This window comes from Elgaria multicarinata, chromosome 11 (genome assembly GCF_023053635.1).
Source record: "Elgaria multicarinata webbii isolate HBS135686 ecotype San Diego chromosome 11, rElgMul1.1.pri, whole genome shotgun sequence".
Lineage (NCBI taxonomy): Eukaryota > Metazoa > Chordata > Lepidosauria > Squamata > Anguidae > Elgaria > Elgaria multicarinata.
In genome coordinates, this window is record NC_086181.1 from 3,821,261 (window position 1) to 3,840,655 (window position 19,395).

At 47.7% G+C, this 19,395-nt stretch overlaps 1 protein-coding gene across 4 annotated transcripts in view; it reads left to right on the forward strand.

Annotated features, from left to right (window-relative positions):
* CACNB1 (calcium voltage-gated channel auxiliary subunit beta 1) overlaps positions 1–19,395 on the forward strand; it is a 53,547-nt gene that overhangs the window by 22,305 nt on the left and 11,847 nt on the right. For 2 of the 4 annotated variants that reach the window (XM_063137986.1, XM_063137983.1), the window contains 8 exons: positions 1,715–1,834; positions 9,442–9,564; positions 9,748–9,884; positions 12,060–12,136; positions 12,898–13,061; positions 15,162–15,242; positions 16,778–16,836; positions 17,728–17,837. In XM_063137986.1, the coding sequence (XP_062994056.1) occupies positions 1,715–1,834; positions 9,442–9,564; positions 9,748–9,884; positions 12,060–12,136; positions 12,898–13,061; positions 15,162–15,242; positions 16,778–16,836; positions 17,728–17,837 (871 nt within the window). Of the gene's footprint in view, positions 1–1,714; positions 1,835–9,441; positions 9,565–9,747; positions 9,885–12,059; positions 12,137–12,897; positions 13,062–14,470; positions 14,491–15,161; positions 15,243–16,777; positions 16,837–17,727; positions 17,838–19,395 lie in introns of all 4 variants that reach the window. The other 2 variants (XM_063137985.1, XM_063137984.1) reach the window with 2 other exon arrangements.

The window sequence follows — 19,395 nt, forward strand, 5'->3', positions numbered from 1 at the left end:
GCTGATGCTAGGGAAAGTGGAAGGCAAAAGGAAGAGGGGCCGACCAAGGGCAAGATGGATGGATGATATTCTGGAGGGGACAGACTTGACCTTGGGGGAGCTTGGGGTGGCGACAGCCGACAGAAAGCTCTGGCGTGGGCTGGTCCATGAAGTCACGAAGAGTCGGAAACGACTGAACGAATAAACAACAACAAAATGGAAAAAATTAAGTGTACTGGATGTGACATCCTGGCTAGGCTAGAGAAACTTCAGGATTCAGCAACTATGGAGAAAATTACTAGTTTTATTAGCAAAGTTGCAACCTTATGCACACTTGCTTGGGAATCAGACCAAATAAATTCAGCAGGACTTGCTTCTAAGTAAGCAAGCATAGGACCAGGCTGTAGGAGAAGCAAGAATCCGATCATGTACTTTTATGATAAGATGGCATTCTTTTATCATTTTCTGTATGGTTCATGATAATTTACTAATATAGAACTGGATAGGGAAAGAGAATTTTACACTTCTATATTATACTCTAAAAGTGTTTTTTCTTGCTTTAGAAGAATATACAAAATGTAATTTTCAATCCAAAAGCAAGGGGCAGGTCTTCACGGCACCAGGTTGGCCCTGCCTCCTTCCTCAACCCTGCACATTCCCTCTCCTGGGATGGCATTGGGTAATTCTGATGCCGAGGAGGGGGCATGGGGTTTCTGGGCGGCCATCTGGATCCTGGAGCCACCCACGTGTTGAAGTTGCTGCCTTTGAAAAAGTCAGGGTAAATCCCTGACTTTTTCTAAAAGCAACGTCACAGGGAAGTCCCACAGTGGCTGTGAACCTGCACCTGCGTCATCTAACCGGGGGGATGGGTGCAGAACCACAGCCACCGCAGGGCTTTCCCCACATATAGACAGCCCCCAAGTATTATTTTTTCATGAGTAGATTCAGAAGCTGCCTTTGAAAGACATAAATCTGGTTTATGTGAATTTGGTTGGGTACCAGTTGGATGCGATACTGTTCTGCACCCCCCTGCTTGTGGCATTTCATGAATTTTTCACAAGCTGTATTTAATTTGGTTTTTAACTGTCTCACAGTTCAAGTGCCTCCCCACAATGCCAATCCAACATGGGAGTGCTCAAATAACTAGGAGTCAGAATTCATGTGTTCTGCGCATTGCTCTGGAGTGTATCTAAAGACAAGCCACATAATTAGGTCATAGCTAGACCTAAGGTTTATCCCTGGATCGTCCAGGGGTCAAACCTGTTCATCTAGGTGACACACAGGGGATCCAGTGCTCAAGCAGGGGCGAACCCTGGATGATCCCAGGATAAACCTTAGGTCTAGCTGTGGCCTTAGTCTTCTGCCTGGACAGCCATAGGTACTTTGCAGTCTTAAGGCAACAGAGAGGATTCCCCTCCAAACACTGTCTGGGTGCATCTGCTTATGCTGCTCAGGAATGGCAGGATGCAAAGCCAGAATGGAGTGAATGTACAAAGTCCCCAGAGACAATACCAATGGGCAGAAGAGGTGCTGAGTCCAGTGTGAGACAGGAGTGGAGGAGGAACTGCAGAGTCCTAGGGTTTGTTGATACCTGCCTGGTTTACAAAGGGCCTTGCTCAGAGGCCACGAGAGGGCCTGGGTAGCAGAATCTTTGCTGATTTCTCCACATACGGTTTTAAAGGTTTAATCTCCGCCACCATCTTATCTTCTCTCTCCCCCCCTCACCCCTCCTCAGGGTTCTGCTGAATCCTATACCAGTCGTCCATCTGACTCTGATGTGTCACTGGAGGAAGACCGCGAGGCCCTGCGCAAGGAGGCAGAACGCCAAGCCCTGGCACAGCTGGAAAAAGCCAAGGTAATAATCACAGGCATTCTAGGGAGCAGGGGGCTTTCAGAACGTGTTGTGAAGAGCCCTGTCCTGGTCTGGCTTCAGGAGGTGGATCCCTCTGAAGGGCTGCCATTTGTGTCAAGTGGTGGGCCGAAGGTTTCCACCTTATTCAGGCTGCATCTTCTCCCGCATGTGAGTGAGTGAGGAGAATAGAAGTTATGTCCTACCTTAGGCAAGCAAGGAAGTCCATAATTGCCAATGGTAAATAAGTAATAGCTGTTTCTATGACATCTACTGGCCTATCCCGTAAAATGATGCTCTTCAGAATTTATCATTCCTTCCACTCCTCTCCCCAGGCACCTTTTCACACAAGTGGCGGGGGGGGGCATTCACACAAACATCAAGTTCTGTCATGAAGAGGGGGCCAGAAAATGAACTTAACTTTAAAGAGAAGTACTCTTGAAATGCTTGATCATGTGAAGAAGCTCTAGCAGTGCTTCGCAACATTTCCATTATGCATCTGGGGCAGAATGGCTACCTCCTTTCTTGAAAACAAGGTAGAACACTCTGGGATAAATCTTCATGTGGCTTCCCGGAATAGGATCTGCCCATATTTGTTCATTAGGAAGTGTTACCCTGCACATAAAGACTGTATGGACAGTACAAAATTAGGGGTGGGTGACACAGGGCCAGGACTGCTCCTTGTATCAACCCCTCACTTGCTTACTAGACAAATGGGCAGCCAACTGGCAACTACCTTCTACCCTGGCTGAAACCCAATAGCTACGGTTCAAGATTCCTCCCTGGCTCAAGACAGCTTTCATAGAGGAATTTCTCTTTTTATACCAGTCATTTTTGTGGTCTCCCTGCATTCCTATTCATGAGTTCTCTGTTTGCGTGAGTGGAACAGCTTCAGAGTACCCTAGAGTTCTAACCTGGGAACTGGCAATTGAGGGCGCTTCCAGCTGGATGGCTCCTAGGCACAGCTCTTTTGACCACCATGAAAGTAACAGGTTTGAGGATATGTTTTCACAGCTTTTTCTTCTTTGATTTTATGTTAAAGGGGGACTTCTTTTGGGTTGTAATTATACACAGGCATCATTTTCATTTCCCCCCCTATGGGCCGTTTCCCCCATTAGCTTCCTGCACACCTATGGTGGAGTAAGTAAGCTTATTTTAAGAAGCTGCAACTGCAAGGGTAAGGTCATGTTAAAGTTGGTCACAAACCAGTGTTGGATTTGTTGGGCAAGTTCCATAAACTGAACTCTTGTCCACACTGCCTTAAATTCACTACATGTGCTGGCCATTTTTGATTGTCACAACATCAGCGAAAGATCATTAGCAGCAACTCTGTCCTCCCAGCTTATGGTCCTCCAGTGGTGTCAACTAACTGAATCTTGCATGTGTGAGCACCCATCCACCCAATCCTCTATGGGTGCCTGCCAAGACTAGATTGACTTCAGAACCTCCATATTCTGCTTCAACGCCTTTGCTAACTGCTTCCGTGCTTTTGAACTCAACAGCCACTTGCTTCTATGACCCTGGAGCAAGTGTGTTGTACTGGTTATGATGTTGGACTAGGACCCAGGAAATCTGAGCTCCAGTCTCCACTTAGCAATGAAGTGACTTTGAGCCAGTCACTGACTCTTATCCAAACCTACGTCACAGAGCTGTCGTGAGGATGAAATGGAGAGGAGGCTCATGTACATGGCCTTGGTCTCCTTGGAGGAAAGGCTAGATATAAATGCAACAAATAAATAACATCCCTCGAAGGAAAACTGCATCAGTATGCTAGAGGGACCATGATCTAAGACTCTAATTTGGCCATCTCTTTGCAGGAAACTAATAAAAAGAAAAAGGGCTGGGTGGTCTTGCATAATCTGCTCCTCCTATAGACTGTTCTCCTATGGCGCAGGTCAAGGGTGGGCAGCTGGAAGCTAGATCTCTGCTTTTCAGCCACCCATAGTATAAGACATTTTCAAATTTGGACGGGGAAGGCCTGGTGGTGCCCAGAGGGAGCACTGCTGCCCGTGGCCCTTGCACTGTCAGGTCTAGTTAGGTAGATATGGGCTTTGCTTGCAGAAGGTCTGAGGTTCAATACATGGCATCTCCAGTTAAAAGGGTCAGACAGCAGGTGGTGTGGACCCTGGAGAGCCACTGCCGGTCAGACTAGAAAAGCTAGATGGACAAAAAGACTGACTGGTTATAAGGCAGTTTCCAAAGAGTTGAGAAATTCCTTGTTTATTATTTAATTTATTTATAACATTTCTATAGCACTCCACATTGAAAAAGTTTCTAGAGCGGTAAACATTAAAAAGATAAAAAACACCATCAGCTTTGGATATCTTTTTCTATCTTCTGATGTTATGCAGGCAGCAATCTGTGAAAGGGCTTTTTAGTGGTGGCACCCAGGCTGTGGAACTCCTCCCACCATGTGTGTCTGCAGCCTTCTTTTTTGTGCTTTTAGTGACAAGAGAAATCTATCTTGTTCTCACATGTTTTTAATAAAAACATACTCTGGATGCCAAGAGAGCTTTGCCCTTCTCTTTACATCGAACAACACATCTTCTTTACTGTAGTAAAGAAGTAAAATGCAGCTTATGCACCCATAGCCGTTGTGTTGATGGATTCTCTTGTCCATTACGTTGCCCTGAAAATGCCATACAGTTTACATCAGATGCAGACAAAGGTTGCTGCACTAGAGCTTGGGCTACTTCCTCCCTCTTTATACAGGGAGGCCTATGCTTCCTGACCTGTGCAAGGCAACTATGTGGACCAAACCAGTGGCTTTCATCAGATATTATGCCCTCAAAGGATGCACAAGAATGGCTGCAGCTTTTGGCTAAACAGTCTTCCACACTTTTTTCTTCTGAAGACTCCAGCTCCCTTCTCGAGATACGTTAGCTTCCTAGTCACTTGTGTGCAGGGCTACGCAGAGATCCTGAAAAAAATACACAGGTTTCTCACCCATAACTGATGTTCTTTGCCTAATCATCTGTGCAGTTGTGCGACCAGCTCTCGTTCCCTGATTCTGGAGTCCTGCACTTTTTTCCTAGGTTGTTTCATACAGCAGCCTGTAGGAACTCAGTGGAAAGCTGCTTTCCACACCTTTTGGGGTATGTGCAAATCACTGCAAATCTCAGTGCGGGAGACTTGAGAATCAGTTCCATGCCCATATTCCTAGAACATTCCAAAATGGTTCCATGTAGGCACAGAACACCCCGTTTATATGATTGTGCAAAACGCTACATGAAGAACATCAGTTGCAAGTAAGCAATATCCAGTCTTGTCCCCTGGCCTTGGTGAGGACTTACCCACATGATTTTCCTGCAGGTCAGTCAGCAGCATCACATGACACAACTCCCATTTTTGCTCCATTTTCAGAGTGTTATTTCTGACCACTCTTATGATGTAACTATCTGCACACTTTAAAAGCAACAGAAACCATTCAGCCAAGTGAAAGCTTTTGAATAACTCCAATGGCTTAAAGATTCTTACCCCTGCAAATGAAGATCAGTGTCTCTTGTTTTGTATCTCACATATAATAGGATCCTTGCAGGGTATCAGTTATGGAATTCTGTTTAGACCCTTTTCTTTCCCCTGTGTTGTTGTTTTATACCCTTATCCATCCCACCCTGTATTTCTGCAGAATGTCCAGTATCTCCCTCCTGTGTAATGGATTCTAGGTCATTCTGGGCAACTGTCAGTCTGGTGTCTGCATTTATTGTAAAGATTGCATCCATGGTTGTTTTTCTTTTTGCCCTCATCTTGTTCAGTCTGGGTCAGTCTTGAGTAACAGCCTTCTTGACAGCCCCTGGCCTGTGTGAGGTGCCTGGGTGGCACCCCATCTCCATTTCCACTGCGATCGCCACAGCGGTCATTTCTCATCACGTTCCTTGCCACTGACTCCAGCTCACAGATGCCTACTTGCCAGGCATCAGCAAATTAATTTGGCTAATGCTATGGTAATGCTGTGTCAATCCAGGAAGCAGATGAAGGAAGAGGAGGCTTTAGTCATGTCCTTTTATTAAGTGAACGGGCCCCATAAAGCAACACTGCAACAGCCAAGGGACACTGCTGCGCGTTGGCAGGGCCACAGCCCTGTCATCAGCACACCATTATATGTGCTCTACAGGTGTTCTCCTGTTGCTTTGTCCCCAGTGTTGTGTGTTTCTGTGGCAGGCATTATAATAACCACAGAAAAGTCCATTCATTACTCTTACAACAAGGACTGGAAGTCAGGACTTGCCCTCCCCACCCCAGTTTGGGAGGTGAATGTGACTGGGTTATTGAAGTGTGGGAAGTGTAGCAGCACCGACAGAATTGTAGGAATACACTCAAGAGTTCTGTGGTCCCCTTGCCAGCTTGGGGAGAGAAGTGTTATGAACAAGGGACCTTCCAGACAAGGCTCTTACGGTACAATGGCTCTGCCTCCTTCACAACATTTTACAGGCACTCCAGACCATGTTATCTTCTTTTTGTAACTTTCCCATGTTTTCCCACCACTTCTCATCTTTTTTCTTCCCCCCAAAAAAGGAGGAAGGAAAGCTGGAACAGCTGCGCCATGCATTTCAATTGGTAGTGCTAGGAACTGTCTGTCTGGAAGCACTCTTGACTGAAGATGAGAGTGCACTCAGCCAATCCCTGGGCAATCCCCCTGTCTATAGGAGAGGACCTGTATTACTGACCACTATGCCTACTTGAAAGTAAAGGTAGTTTGTGTATGGCACTCCCGTAAATATAACACTCGAGGAATGAGTAGACCCTACGGTATGTTTGCTGACACACATCCTCCTCCCAAGGCCGACCTTCCCATGGGCCGGGGTGAATCCCCTGCCTCAGAACTGGAAATATGGCAGATCCTGCCTGGACACCAGTAGGACTCCCGATGCCAACTGCCATCACCTGCCCCCTATGCCTCTCAAAGTGGGACATAGACAGGCCGTTGCTCTAGAGAACAATGCCAGCCCCAGCATGAGATTGCCCAGGGCAACTCCACAGAGCCCACCCTGCCCAAATGCCTGACCCCAGGGGCCCTTCCTCAGGGTGAGGCATTGGCAGGGAGGTGACTCCGGAGTTCACCTGTGCTGCCCCAGTGCAGGCAGTCTCCAGGATCACTTCCCCACAAGTGACTCGCTCTGAAGAAAGACCCCTCAGAACAAGGTATTGAGGGGAAGGCGGGCGGTGGTGGTTGGCAGCAGGATCCATGTGGCAGCGGCACGTGCCCCCTCCACCCCCGGCAGCTCCCCCTCCCCCGCCCAGGGCAGCACTGCGTGGCAGTGGCTTTCACTCCCCCACACCCCGGCAGCGGCAGCGGCTCCCTCCCAGAAGCGTCGGGGGTGGGGTGGGGGTGGCAGCAGCAGGCCTTGCGCCAACCCAGCATCCTTATTTATTTATTTATTGCACTTATATACTGCTCCCATAGCCAGGGCTCTCTGGGCGGTTTACAGAAATTCTAAAACTAAGATTAAAAAAGTATACAAAATTTAAAATTCTAAAACACAGAACATACACACATAAAGCATTAAAACCATTAAAAAACTAAACATGTGGGTGATTAAGATGTGCTGCCATATGCCTGGGCAAAGAGGAAAGTCTTAACCTGGCGCCGGAAAGATAGCAGCATTGGCGCCAGGTGAGCCTCGTCAGGGAGATCATTCCGTCTGGGGGCCACCACCGAAAAGGCCCTGTCCCTCAATGCCACACTGAGCCTCTCTCGGAGTAGGCACCCGGAGGAAGACCTTAGATGTTGATCGTAGTGACCGGGTATATTCACGTCGGGAGAGGCGTTTCGTCAGGTATTGTGGTCCCAAGCCGTGTAAGGCTTAATAGGTCAAAACCAGCACCTTGAATTGGGCTTGGAAACATACAGGCAGCCAGTGCAAGCGGACCAGAGCAAGTGTTATATGGTCGAACCTTCTGGTTCCCAAAATCAATCTGGCCGCTGCATTTTGCACAAGCTGCAGCTTCCTCCTGCTTTCCCCTTCCTTCCTCTCCCTAGTCGACCTTTGGTTCTACTTTACTTTGCCTTTTCTCTTTTATCTCTGTTTCTTGTGCTGATATAAGCTAAGAACAAAACTCAGTGTAAGTATTAATAACGAACAAGAGAGGATCAGGATTTATTCATTAAAAGAAAAACAGAGCATCAGAACCAAGACTCCCAGATCTGCCCCCTACTTTTGGGAGGTGATGGTTGGGATCTGGTTAGTTAATTCCAAACCTGGGTTGTGATCAGAATAAGGGGGTGCTTGTGGGGCTCCCTAGCAGAACTTCCAAAGGTCCCTGCTGGTGACAGCAGGTAAGCAGGGGGCGGGGGCAAGCCTGTTGCTTGTGCCCTAACCTCAAGCCACCCTCCCTTCTTTGGAACAGCAGTACCCTCACCGTTGCTGTTTGGCTGCAGCACTGTGATTTTGACAGATGCAATTAGCTAATTAAGCTGCCCAGTTCCCCCTCCTCTCCTGGCGCAGCCCTGTTGCCGCAACGGTCTTTCAATTAAGATGCCTGAGACGTTTTGGCCACTGGGCCCTGACCCAGCCTCCTTGCTGCCAGGATGATCTGGCGGGCGAGGGCAGAGTGGATGGGAGCGGTTGGCAGCCAGAACATCCCTTGCTCTCTGCTCTGGGCTTTGAGCCAGCAAGTTTCAGCCTTTGCCTTCATTGGAGTGTCTTGTAGCTATCTGTTGACTGCAGCCTCAGGTTAACTGTGAGACCTGGCAGGGGCTTGATGCCTCCCTGCTTCAGGCGGGATTTGTGCCAGGAACTGCTGTGAGCTTTCTGTGCTGCTTCTCCTTGACAGCTGGACAGTGGGATGAACAGAGCATGAAATCAGCCATTAGGAAATGCCTCCTACTCTCTGCTTGAGACAAGTACGCCACTGTGACTTGTTCTGTTACAAAAATGTGCACAATTTATTTTGTATGATGCTGTATATTTTACTACCTTCCATCATTTCTGCTGCGTGTGTCATGAGGAAAGGAAAGATGCTATACAGAGCATTTAACCTGCACCTCCCAACCTCCAGAAATCTTACTGCATTCACACACCATGATAAGTTCAGTAAGGGTGGAGTCTGGGTTGTCATTGAACTGTGGGTTGTTCTGTTGTCTGAACTGAGCCACGATAACAAACCATGGTTTGTTAACCAGAGACAACCCACAGTTCAGAACCCAACAACAAACCATGGGTTTCCTTCATGGGTTATTCATGGTTAATAAGTCATAGTTTACTAGTGTGGCTGGGTTCAGACAACACAACAACCCACACTTCAACAGCAACCCACAGTTCAGTGAGAACCCATCCTCAACCTTGAGTGTGGGTTATTGTGTTGTGTAAACTCAGTCACTCAGCCTTCTGGGTTAGGAGATATCAGTATGCCTCGCCCATCAGCTTGAAAATATAACTTCAAAGCCATATGGGTTCAAAAGAACTCATTAAGTGTTTCCCTTCCTTAGGTAAAGAAAGGTTCTAATTTACTGCCCTTAAAAAGACAAACACTTTTTTTTTGTAACTGGGAATAGACATGCAGGTTGTTCTTACTTTTTGGAAAAAGGCTTCTGGTTCTCTTCTGGGCACAATTCAACCTGACCTCACCTGCGCTCCCCCTCCCTTACCAAAATACTCTTGTCTGTTTTGCAGACCAAGCCAGTGGCATTTGCTGTGAGGACGAATGTTGGCTATAATCCTTCCCCCAATGATGACGTGCCAGTGCAAGGCATGTCTATTTCCTTCGAACCCAAAGACTTCCTTCATATCAAAGAGGTAAGGGCAGTACGCGGATGAGCACTTGAGCAGCGATGCTGTGCGACCTGGTGGGATGCAGGAGTAGCTCTTCCACCCCCAGAGGTTTGGAAACATACGCGCAGCCTGCACAGCATAAGCCAGAACTGCTGTCGCCTCTTCCCTCCCTGCCTCATACTTTTGGTGTTGCCCTCTCCACTCCAGAAGTACAACAATGACTGGTGGATCGGACGACTGGTCAAAGAAGGCTGTGAGGTCGGCTTCATCCCCAGCCCCGTCAAGCTGGAGAACATGAGGATGCTACAAGAGCAAAAGATGAGGCAGCACCGGCTCAGCTCCAGGTGGGATAGGATGAGGTGGGGTGGATGAGAAGACAGAGGCTGCTTCTGCTCAGAATCCTTCGCCCCCTATGGCTGGTTGCCACAGCTTAGGGAAAGTGTCTGTCCTGGGTGTCTCAGACTCAATCCCAGGTATCTTCAGTTAAAACGGGTGGGGAACCTGCAGCCCACCAGATGTTGGACTACAACTCCCATAATCCCCAACCATTGGCCATGCCAGCTGGGGGCTGATGGAATTTGGAGTCCAACAACATCTTCAGGGACACAAGTTAAAGACTGCCAAGTAGCAGGGAGTGGAAGTTCTCTTCTTGAGCAACTCTCGGTGGCTGCCACGGGCATGGTTGATGGTACTGGGCTGGGTAGACTATTGACCTGACTTAGAAGAAGGCAACTCCTTACATCACTGCAGGTTTATGAATTGCTGTGCAAGGTTGAGGAATGGGAGGTTGGTGAATGGGGGAGGGGGGGTCACAGCTGCCTGGATGTGTCAGAGAAAAGGCCGGGCTGCGAAACCCCACAGAGGAGATCTGGGATGGTCTTCATACTCTGCCACCTGCTGGTCTTGCAAACGTGGCTGGTTGCCCTACACCGTCTGAACCTCAGTTTGCCTGCCTGTAAACAAGGCTAATCTCTCTCTCCCTCCGTCCCTCACAGAGACTGTTGGGGGTAAATGTACAAAATGTACAAAAGATGGCTACAGTAAGGTATGGGGGTGTGGAGGCGGACAAGCTTCATGCATGGAGAATTGCTATGGGGAAATTGGGCAGGTGGATAGATTCAGTGGATCGTGAGTGGGGAACCGCTTTCAGCCCAAAGGCCAGATTCAGTTTCAGAGAAGTTCTTGGGGCCGCTTTCCAGCGTTGGGTGAGACTGAAGGCAAAGGGGATGGGAGCCAAACACAAAGATATGCCAGTACATATTGTAGGCTGAAGCTCCGGCTGCCAGTAAGGGATCCTTCGGAGGGGCACTTCAGGTTTTTAGAATGGAGGAAAAACTGCAGTGAAAACCAGAAACCCAGTCCAGGGGCAAAAGGGGTGCGACCATCTGAGGAACTCTGGCTCCTCTTGGGCCTGAGGTTTTTTCACCCCTGCCCTGGCCAATTAATCCTAGGGTCTATATTTCCATAAGTTCTTCTGTTAACAAAGAATTCCCTTGCAAACCTGTAATTACCGGAATTTGGGGTGGGGGTGGGGGGCTTGGTCCTTTGCAGTGGAACTGATTTGAAACTGGTCTCCAAGTGTTCTATATCTGTATGTAGTGGGTTATCTATACGCTTTAAAAGCCCTGTGGTGGCGCTTTGTCGGTTATACAACGCAGCAGCCACCTCGCAGCCATCACAGGGCTTTCCTGCAAAGCTGCGAATAAAAAGTCTGGAACTTACCCCAACTTTTTGGGCTGGAGCAAGGCAACTATGGCCCTTCTGCAGTCTTAAGCTCACTCCAGCTTCGCTGCAGAGGCGTTCCCTGGCTGAAGCCGACCTCCAATTGGTCACCAGAAGCCAGGATGACTACTGGAAACCCCACACTTCCTCCTGGTGTGGGGATTATCCAGCACCATCCTGCAGGAGTGAAACAGTGGGGTTTAGGGGGAATGTGGCACCAACGCAGCGCTGTTCAAGGCAGCCTCTAGATATAGATAAGCCTGAAGTTTCATCGAAAGAGTGCTATAAAGATGGGGGACTTGAAAGACTTCAGACAGAAGTGGCAACCCCACTGGCCAGGGATGGCCCTAGTGTTAGGCAGAGTGAGGTAGTAAATTTGGGATAGGATGAAAAGGCACCAGATTGCTAGTTGTTTAAGTTGTGGTTGTTGTTGTTGTTGTTGTTGTGTTTTTACCTCCAGGGTGGGAGAGATTTGTTTATGGGAATTTCACTCCCAACATAATTTGGCCAGTCTTGGGTACGATGCACCTTGACTTGGTGTGGGGAGGGAAGCCATTTGCTATTTGGTATGGCAGAAGTGGGAAATCAAATAACTTTGGTGCAAGTTTATTGGAAAGGTGGAGCAGAATGATCTGTTGCCCCTATATGTCCAAGGACCACAAAGTCTATCTCAGTGCAGAAGTTATTTTTTTTACTCATGAAAAGGTGCTGAGTCCGGATCCAGAGGGTCTTCCCCCTCAATCTCTTCCTCTTTACCCATCTTATGTGAATAGCTTAATGGCTCTTTCTTTTTGCAGTAAATCAGGAGACAATTCCACCTCCAGCTTGGGAGATGTGGTGACAGGCCCCCGGAGACCCACCCCACCTGCCAGTGGTAAGGCTACTTCCCCCCCCCCCAACAGAGAACGCTGTAGCTACTACCACTTTTCCACAACTCCCCTGGCTGGGTGCTCTCGCATCTCTCTTTGTGGGATGAGGAAAGTTTGGAGCATCTGAAGGACATGGCTCAGTTTAGCAACTCTTTACACATGGAGCAGAATGATGCAGTACAATCTTGAGATGGTAGAGTGGACTGTGTTAATTCATTCTGTGGCTGGAGATGTCACATTTGCTTAAAAAAAGCTGCCTGCAAATCAAAACTTTGCAGGAAGAGAGGTTCAAGCCCAGGCCGCTCCCTGCTGTGCAAATTTATTTATGTATTTTAACTTCCAGGGCAGTGGTTTTGTTTTTTAAAAACATAGCCAGTATTCAGAAATAGCATTTCCACAGCTGCATTTTGAAGTGATTCAGTCCACTGTGGTCTGTTACATGTATGTAGTCACAGCCTAAGTCTCAAACTACAGCCAGATTCCCACACTAACCTCATGGCAAACCTCTCATTGGCTGATGTCCACCTTCTGAAGTCTGTCCATGTACTGGAGAAACTGGAATTTCCATTTTGTTGGTTTGTTTTTCTCTTTCATTTTCTAGATCAGTTTATTTCCCCCCTTTCTGGCAATTCCTTTCCATTAGTTTTTCTTGCCCTTTTCAGTTTGTTCTTTCTCTCTTTAGTTATCATTGTTGTCATTGTTTTTGGTTCCCCCCTCCCCTATTTTCCCCTGCCTTTTATTTCCTTCTCCCCCCTCCCCCTCCCAGGTAACTTGGACATGGTTAACTTAGCTTATGACTCAGATGGCATTGACTTAGAGGAGGAGGAGGAGGAGGCGGCAACTGATGAAAACCACCGAACCCCTAAGACTAGTGTTAGCAGCGTCACAACACCCCCCTCCACCACCAAGCGCATCCCCTTCTTTAAGAAGGTAATAGTGCCTCACCCCGCCCACACCCGCTTGCCTGCCTGTGTGTGTAGGCTGTCTCTGTCCCGAGGTCAAGCGCTTGCATGTCTAGGATGGAGGCAATGGGAGAGGCATGTTCTGGGATCGTATTTGGTCACGGATCCCCCTTGAAAGTGTTCATCCAGTGCACAAGCAACGAGGACTTACAATGTGATGGCCCCCAAAAGGCAAATGGTGTATTACTAGGCAAAGACCAGCATGTGCAACCTCTTGGTGGAAAGTGAGGAAGAGAGAGGTCACAAAAATTCTGTTTGTCACATGCTTGAACATAAAAGGAACAACAGCGGTATGTTTCAGTGATCACATATTCTCTGCATGCGTATGAGTTAAAAGAGGCATTGGCAACCGACTCATACCTTCACGTAGCCTTTGGTGGAAGATGGGTCCAAGGGATGTTGCCTCCGTTCCCCGTCCCTCCTGCCTTGCATATCATAGGAATGCAATGATCAAACGGCTCCTCCCATGGGAAAGACAGGGACGGAATGTTGCGATGGTCCTACCCTTCTCCCACTCCTCTCCCCAGTATAAACCCATGAAAGTCAAACATTCTAATAATTCCCCCCATGGGAACTGTGCAAGTGGTGTCTTCCATTCATTCTGTCTTCCCCTATATAGATTATAGAAGTGGAATATTCCTATAATCACCTCCCTCCTGCCAGGGAATTTCTAGCAGTGGAATGTTCCAGGATGGGAAACAAGTGGGTGAAAGAATCAAGCGATTCCACTTTACTTCGACATGGGGCTGGAGTATTCCAATGGTCACAGCCTCCACATCATAAACACAAATATGGAATGGTCCCATAATTTCCCCACTCCATATAAAGGGAGAAGTGCTACTGCTGACTCATCCTTACTCCCAAGACTACATCCTAGTGTGAGATGTGCAGCAGGCCCTCCCTTTCCTCCCTATTGGGACCAACTAGAAGACAGGGGGTGGAAGCAATCTGGAGGCTGGTTGCTAAGCAATCTCAGGATGCAGGATAGAAACTTTAGGATGGCTGAACTGCATGTTATGCTCACAGCCCCGGGGTTCTTTGCAACTGAGAAGGGGGAAGGAGGGAGTGCTAAACCATTTCCCAGCCACCATTTCTCAAAAAGTGTGCTTTCAAGAGTCTGAAAAACGGGCGGAGTGGGGGGAAAGGAACCCCTTGGATTGCGTAATTTACCTTCTCTGAGAAGCTGCCACCCTTCTGCTTCCCCCAGCACTAGTTGCTGTTTTCCTTCCTGGGCCTGCCTCTGCTTCCGCTAGAGTGAGCTGTCAGTAACACGCATGCCTTGTTTGTTTTTCTCTTGCCTGTCCCTCTTCCCCACCTCTGTGTCCCCGTCCCCATCCCCACCCCACCCCACCCATTAATGGCGATCACTGGACATAGCCAAGCAGAAGCAAAAATCGGTGAGTAAGCTTATGAAATATCAGACTAGATGTTGGTGGTGGTTTCCTAAAACTTCTCCCCTGTCCCAGTAGGCCTTTCCTGAACAGTGAGCAACCATGGGAAGAGGAGTTTGAAACCCCAAGCTGGTGGGTGTGATGGCCTTTCTCCAGACTGGTGCCTCTTTCTGTAGGGCGAACGCAACAGCAAGCCTTGGCCGTGACCCCCATGAAGGTCTTAGGTTACTTTCACCTTGAATTTCCAGATCTCCAGCTAATGTCAGAGTTCAGTCTGAAGGGCTGAGACCCCAGTGCTCCCTAAACACCCCTTCTTTCTTTCTTTTTCTCTCCACCCCTGCCCCAGCTCCCTCCCCCATGCCCAGAAAATGAAGATGTTGGACCCCTTAAGAAGGCAGGAAACAGTGGCGGCTGGTGGCTCCAGTGTCAGTGGAGCAGTGAATCCACTCTGGGTTTGATTCAGAACCAGTCAGAACTCTAAAGGAACTGTCCAAGGTGCTTTAGAATTCTGACTGAAACCTGGAGCGGATTTACTGCCCACTGACATCAGAGCCCCCAGCCTCCAATGGCAAGAGATTTTGGAGATTGTTAGGATTTAAAAGCTCAGGTGCCTGTGCATTAAAACCATGTTGGTCTGGAGCAAGCCTAATGCCTTCTTCTCTCCCCCTTCCTCTCAGGCAGAGCACGTGCCGCCCTATGACGTGGTCCCTTCCATGCGGCCCATCATTCTTGTGGGCCCATCCTTGAAGGGGTATGAGGTGAGGCGTCCAGAGAGGGAACAAATGTGTGTGGTGGGAAGGGAGTGGTGTTGAAGTGGGCGGAAAATAGAGAAGGGGGCGTCAACACGCTCAGGAGAGCCATCGTAGACTGCTGTGTGCCTCCCCACCTCTCAGGTCACCCTTCAAATCCTCTCTAGCATATGGGTCTAGCAACTGGGCTGAGGTGGACAAACCTGCTGAGGTTCTTCCCAACTCTGCCCTTTTGACCCCAGATCCTGCATCTCACCTCTCCCATCTCATCTGCCAGTGCCATCTCCTTATCAGCCCCCAACCCCCAGCTGTGTCTTTAGTACCAAGTGGGTGGAGAAGACTAGAGCACGTAGTTATTGTGAGGGTCTCTATTTTATTCTTTCTCTGTATTGATGCAGAGGAAATGTATTTCATTGGGACTGCTCAGATAGTTAGAGGAGCTTTGCATGATTTGTCCAGGCCCACTCAATGGGTCACTTACACAATTTGATCCCCAACAATCTGAATCCACCAGCATATGCTTGTGTTTATTTTCTCTCTCTCTCTTTCACTCAGTACAATCCTCTGGGTGGATTCTCAAAACCATTTTGAAGAGCTGTAATTAGTACAAGTTCAAACGCCGACCCTAGCATATATTTCACTTGGCAGTCCTTAAATCTTGGCTTTAGGGTGTTCAACCAATCTAGTGCATGGTTCAATCAATACATACACAGACTGTGACTCAGCAGGTCCTAGAAAATCTCTGAAAAATTGGTCAAACCAGGACTCTAGTACTCAGTTCCAAGGTTGGGCAGATGGATGGCCAGTAGTCGGCCAGCTCAGAGGTATCATCTCGTGGCCTGTGTCAGTGGCAAGTTGAGTGCAACAGATCTGGGAGCTTTATATCCGGTAGTGGCACATGAGAGGCCCTCTGGTGTTATTCTGCAGGCAAGGAGGACTCTGGGCCATTGTATGAGGGATAAACTATATGCTATGTTAGATGCATAGTGTGTCTTTGGTCCTAACCTATTTTCTTTAGTGTAAGGACATGATCCAGATTGGGACCACTGCACATGGGTGGGAATTAAACTTTCCCACCCAGCTTCTTTCCACCATTAAATTGCCCTCCTCCCACCCCCAACCATGCATGGGCTTGTTGGCAGTAACAAACATTTAGCTGCCCACTGTTGAAGGCCAGGAGCCTGCATGAATCTTTGGTCTCTATGATCCTTATAGAAAAGGAGTTATTCCCACCTCACCCTCAGTGACCACTCTCCAAAGCCAGCTGTGTAAATTGTACCTTTCAGTATGTGCTGGAGCATTTTGCATGTCTATACTACAGGGGCTGTGAGTGTTGGAAAAGTTCAAGTGAAGTTAGAGCTGTCTGCACCAGTCTTTACCAAGTGCTGTCCTAAACACATGTACCCTAGTACCTTATTCACCCATGTTTGTGCATGTGACCCATCTCTCGCTTCACACGGTTTCTAACCTCTGGATTCTGATTTCTGATTTTTTTTCCCCTGCTTCTGTCTGTCTGTCTTCCCCCACCCTTTTTACCTTCCCAGGTGACAGACATGATGCAGAAAGCTTTGTTCGATTTCCTGAAACGGCGATTTGATGGCAGGTGTGAGCAGAAGCCTTCAGGGCAGGGGCTGTGGGCTGGGTAACCCAGATGCCTTCCATTTGCGCTGTAATCCTTGTGTCCAGATCTGGGTACTGGGGTGGCCGCAAGGGAAACCTGATTGAAGGCCGCAGGACAGGGAAGGATTGAGACATACGATGCAGCTGTAATGGCGCACTCACTCTGGGGCTTTCCACCGGAGCTGCAGAGAAGAAATGTTGGGGACTTACCCCGACTTCTTTCTGCGGAGTGAGGCGAGGAGGCACAAGATGACATCAAGGCAGCCCCTCGCCTTGCTCCAGAGTCGCAGTGGAGGCATGGCCAAGGAGTGCCTGGTGAAAGGCAGCCTGCGATTGGTCGCCTTCCACCAAGAAGAGGGCAGGGGCTGCTCCGTTCTCCGGATGGCTGACCAGAAACCCCAAGCTCCCTCCTCGGGGGTGGGATTGCCCGACACCACCCTGGGGGAGGGAAGCTGCAGGGTTTCCGAGGGACTCGGTGCCATGAAGACACCCCCAGAGTTTCTACCTTCCATAATCTGTACAATTTCCTGTTGCCCCATTGAATATGAACCATCTATCCATTTTTAAACATTTCTTCCCCCTTTTCCCTCCTTTTTTAGGACACGAGGACTAGAAACTTATTTTAAAATGAAAACTGCAGTGCTCCAGTTTCTTTTAATAGACAGATTCATTCACTTTTTAAAAAATCCTAGGTCATGAGGACTAGAAACCTGGTGTTTTTTAATTGAACACTGAAAGTATTAAGCTAATGTTAGCAGATAGTTAATTCCCTGCATGGGTGCAACATGACAAAGATTCCTAAATGTCTTCGTGAACAGGTGGGACTGTCTAGCAAATTAAGTTTACTCTCTTGATTCATCTCTGTCTTCTACAGAATATCCATCACACGTGTGACTGCTGATATCTCCTTAGCCAAGCGCTCAGTCCTCAACAACCCTAGCAAACACACCATCATTGAGCGCTCCAGCACCCGTTCTAGCCTGGGTAAGGCAGTGCTGAGACCCTGAGGGGAAAAACCCCCTCAATACTTTGCTATCTTGTAACATTTTCTCTCTGGGAGGGAGGGAGAGAAAGTTTTGATTTTGTCATTGTGATTGCATGGAACTAACCTCTTGCATGGGGAGGGGTTTTAATCCTTTCTTGCTTGTCTTATTCTGATCTGTATCAGCCAAGAGCAGCTTTTTCAGAATGCCTCTGGATTTCCCATAATGCTTTGCAGCATTGCCTCTTCTTTCCCTGCCAGAGTTCCTCTTACTCAATCACACACTTGAGCAGGGCATTGGGACTCTTTTCACATCATGAAATTCTCTGTACCCTAGGATGGAGGTGGGGCACACGGTGTGCTTGTGAGACCACCGCCACATTATGATGCATAACATGGTAAATGGTCCCAAGATCATAGGTTTTGGTGTGAGCAGTGGGATATATTTCAAACTGTCATTGTGGGGTATATTGCAGACTGTCTGTACCTCCATGCATGGGGAGACAGGATGTTCCTTAATGCCTGTCATCAAACAGTTGAAAAGGGAGAAGGTGGTTCGTTGTCAGCTGCCTTCTCTGTTTTCATTCCCTCCCCCTGCCACGGCTTCAGACTTTGTGGGCATCTTTTACTGCTTCCCAACAAGTCCAACTCACTCTTCTCTTTTCTCCCCCCCTTCCCGCCATTTTCTTTCCCTTGCGCCTGTGCCTCCTCTTCCTTTCTCTGCTCCTGATACAGATGTCTTGGGTACGTAGCCTTTAGCCTCACAAGCTCTAGGTTCCACCAGTGCAAATTTAACTCACTTAACCCAAAGATGGGAAAGATGTTTGGTAAAATGTGGTGAAAATATATATATATATATATATATATATATATGTATTCCTATTGGGGTGGGGAGCAGGAGGAGATTTCAAAACCAGAACAAATGCATACGTTGTGGTCTTGCCAAAATGTGTCCGGTTTTTGTTCATTTTGAAATGTTTCCTTGTGTTTGGGAAAGTGAAAAATTGTGAGCCGCAGGTATTTTTCGTTTTTCACTGTTGTTCAGTTGCCATAATCATAAAAGGAAAGAATGTTGGTTGTTTTATTGATTGTTTTATTTTGTTATTTTTTAATGATTATGCTAAGAACAACAACACTTTTTTAACATTTGGCTATAATCCTGCCTATTTACCTGGGAATAAGTCCAATTGAACTTAATGGAATTTATATCTGAGAAGAAATGTATATGATGCTTGGTTGTCAATTTTTTATATATATTTTCCTTATAAATGTTTTTCAAAACCCACATAATAGGCAGCATATTTGTAACTTGAAATGTGTAGGGGAAAATAAACATAAATTAGAATTCTAAAAACAATCAATCAATCAATAAATAAATGGCATTTCTCTGAAAAGGGACAGGGAGAGAATTAGCTCAGAATAAAAAGAAGCCGGGGGGGGGGGGGGCAGAGGAACTGCTTTTGCTCCGATGCAACTATGTTGCGAGATGTTTAGAAATCCAGTCAACTGTTGGAATCAATGGGATGTCCACAATGCTTAACTTTGACTGGATTGTGTCCT